Here is a 2,472-nt window from a genome sequence, read left to right on the forward strand (position 1 = left end):
GGACGCCCCTGTCCCCCATGCTGACGCCCTGTCCCCGCAGGAGCCTGCAGGCCCACGGCCACTCCCGGTGGGACTCTGAGCACAGCACGTACGTGTGGGTGTCCCGGGGTCCCCTCAGGGCAGGTGACACCTCAGGCGGTGTCCTGGGAGGTGACTGGTGCCTTGCAGGAGCGCGACCGCGTGGCCGCACACGGGGCGGCTGGCGCTGTACCTGCTGGGGCTGCGGGCCACCTGTCCCCCACTCAGTCCCCAGCGCTCGCTGGTGACGTGGCTCAAGTACTACCTGGAGGAGGACTGGACAGGTGAGAGTGTCCCTGCAGGGTGAGCGCCCACCTGGCACCCACACGTCCAGCCGTGGGACACGGGCTCACCCCAGTGACACCTCATGTGGTCCCCAGGCTCCCGGCGGCACGGGCACCCCCTCACCAGTTACTACCAGTACGGGCTGGGTGTGCTGGCACTGTGTGTGCACCACAAGCGGGTGCGGGAGGAGGTGATCCGGCGGCTCCTCACGGCCCAGCACCACGGAAGGCTTGGGCACAGTGGCAATGCTGTGGGTAAGGGTCCAGGGGCACAGGCAGTGGCACCCTGGTGGAAGTGTGACCCTGTGGTGACACTGGGGCGTCCCTGCAGACACGGAGGCCGTGGTGGCACTGGCCTTCACCTGCCTGGAGCAGAGGAGGTTGGTGGGGACCGGGCTGGCGGCCGAGCTCCGGGCAGCCGCGCACAGGGCCAGCAGGAGCATGGCCGAGGCCCAGGGCCCCGACGGCATCATCGGCAATATCTACAGCACCCCGTGGGCACTGCAGGTGGGTGTCACCCGAGGGGACATCCGGGCTGGCACTGGCAATGGGCATGGGAGGAAGTGGGGCTGCAGACGCGGGTGTGGGTGCAGGGGCAGACGTGGGTGCAGATGTGGGTGTGGACACAGATGCAGATGTGGGTGCCCAGGCAGAGGCAGCTGCCCTGGGGCAGGTGATGCTCAGCAGTGCAGTGCCCAGGTACCCAACCCTCCTCCCTCTTCCCACCATCCCCATCCCTCCCTGTCCCAGGTGTTCCTGGCCACGGGTGCATGCCAGACGGAGCCGGCGTTCGACCGGGCCATGGCCGCGCTGCTGGAGAACCTGGAAGCCTTCGGCACCGCCGCCACCATGGCCCAGGTGCTGCCGGTGCTGCACGGCCGCTCCTACCTGGACATCGCCTCCATGCATTGCCAGGAGGAGTCGGGTAGGAGCCGGGGCCAGCTGGGATTGGGGTCAGCGCTGGGGCCACCATGGTGGTGGCTGGGTGTCCCCAGTGCTTTGGTGGCTCCTCAGACACGCTGACACCCATGGACATCGAGCCCCCGACTGAGGTGCCGGGGAGCAAAACGGTGCAGCTGGTGGTGGAGTGTCCCCTGCCCTGGTGTTACGAGCTCCGGCTCTACGACCGCCCGGTGCCCATGCCCGCCGCCGCCTCCCTCCTGGACGTGCTCTGGGCGGCTGCTGCGCTGGAACCCCACGACTTCAAGTATGTGGGGGTCACGCTGTGGTGGCCACGTGTCCTGCACCTGCGCCACAGGCTCACCCCGGTTCCCACTGCCAGCAATGCCGAGGCCAGACCCTCACCCTGTGACCCTGCTGTCCCATCCCCCAGGTTCCACACCCAGGACACCCCACAGGGCCCCTTCCTGACCCAGGTGCTGGGGCTGGAGGCCCGGCAGGAGAAGCGGAACTACTGGCAGCTCCTGACCGCACCCAACACCCCCCTGCAGATGGGTGAGTGGTGGGTGGGGGTCCCTGGGGAGGTGGCAGGGGTCCCCTGCAGCCCCATGGCTGCTGTCCCACCCCGAACCGCTGTCCCTCACTCCACAGGTATCGCCGACTACAGACCCCAAGATGGGGAGACCCTGATCCTGCGCCTCAGCGAGTGGTAGAGGGTGGGGGGTGATGGCAATGAAACCCCCACTGAGGGCACAGAACCTGCCGGCTCCCTGCTTCTTGCTTTCCGTGGGCCAGCACCCCAAATCTGCCCGGGGCAGGAGGAGGGGACACACACGATGCCCCGTGTCCTACGGGTGCAGTGGGATGGGAGCACGCAGACCAGCAGCTCCTTCAGTCCTGGTCCCAGTCAGGAATGGGGCAGGCGGCCGCTGGGAGCAGCCGTTTTTGGGGTGTCCAAAGCATTTTTGGGAAGGCCAAAGATTTGGGGAGTCCGAGTCAGCGCTGTTCATCCTCAGTAAAGACCAGCTGAGATCCCCCTCCCCTGTAACCCCGTGGGGGTACTGAGCTCCCACTGTCCCAGGGCTCGGGGATCGCGGTGCCCGAGGGGGACCCCCAGGTGTGCCCAAATCTGCGTGATGCCCCCGCGAATTTAATCCAACCCCCAAAATCACCGGGGCAGCGGCGGTGTCGGGGCGTGGGTGGCCCGGCGGGTCGGGGGCGATGGCGCAGGGAGCCGGGCGGGGGCTGGGACGCGGCCCCGCTGTCACCA

General features: G+C 68.0%; 1 protein-coding gene across 2 annotated transcripts; it reads left to right on the top strand.

Annotated features, from left to right (window-relative positions):
- Nucleotides 1–6: 6 nt before the first annotated feature.
- Nucleotides 7–1,960, top strand: TCN2 (transcobalamin 2). 2 transcript variants are annotated; one of them, XM_017746495.1, is made up of 8 exons: nt 7–94; nt 169–302; nt 399–557; nt 634–809; nt 1,053–1,227; nt 1,317–1,509; nt 1,636–1,757; nt 1,854–1,960. In XM_017746495.1, the coding sequence occupies exons 1-8, from the start codon at nt 18–20 to the stop codon at nt 1,913–1,915; spliced, it is 1,098 nt and encodes a 365-aa protein (XP_017601984.1). In that variant the 5' UTR covers nt 7–17; the 3' UTR covers nt 1,916–1,960. The 2 variants fall into 2 exon arrangements, with proteins under 2 accessions (XP_017601984.1, XP_017601985.1); XM_017746496.1 differs by having other exon boundaries at nt 7–88.
- The last annotated feature ends 512 nt before the right edge of the window (nt 1,961–2,472 follow it).

Source organism: Corvus brachyrhynchos, unplaced genomic scaffold (genome assembly GCF_000691975.1).
Source record: "Corvus brachyrhynchos isolate BGI_N302 unplaced genomic scaffold, ASM69197v1 scaffold19, whole genome shotgun sequence".
Taxonomy (NCBI): domain Eukaryota; kingdom Metazoa; phylum Chordata; class Aves; order Passeriformes; family Corvidae; genus Corvus; species Corvus brachyrhynchos.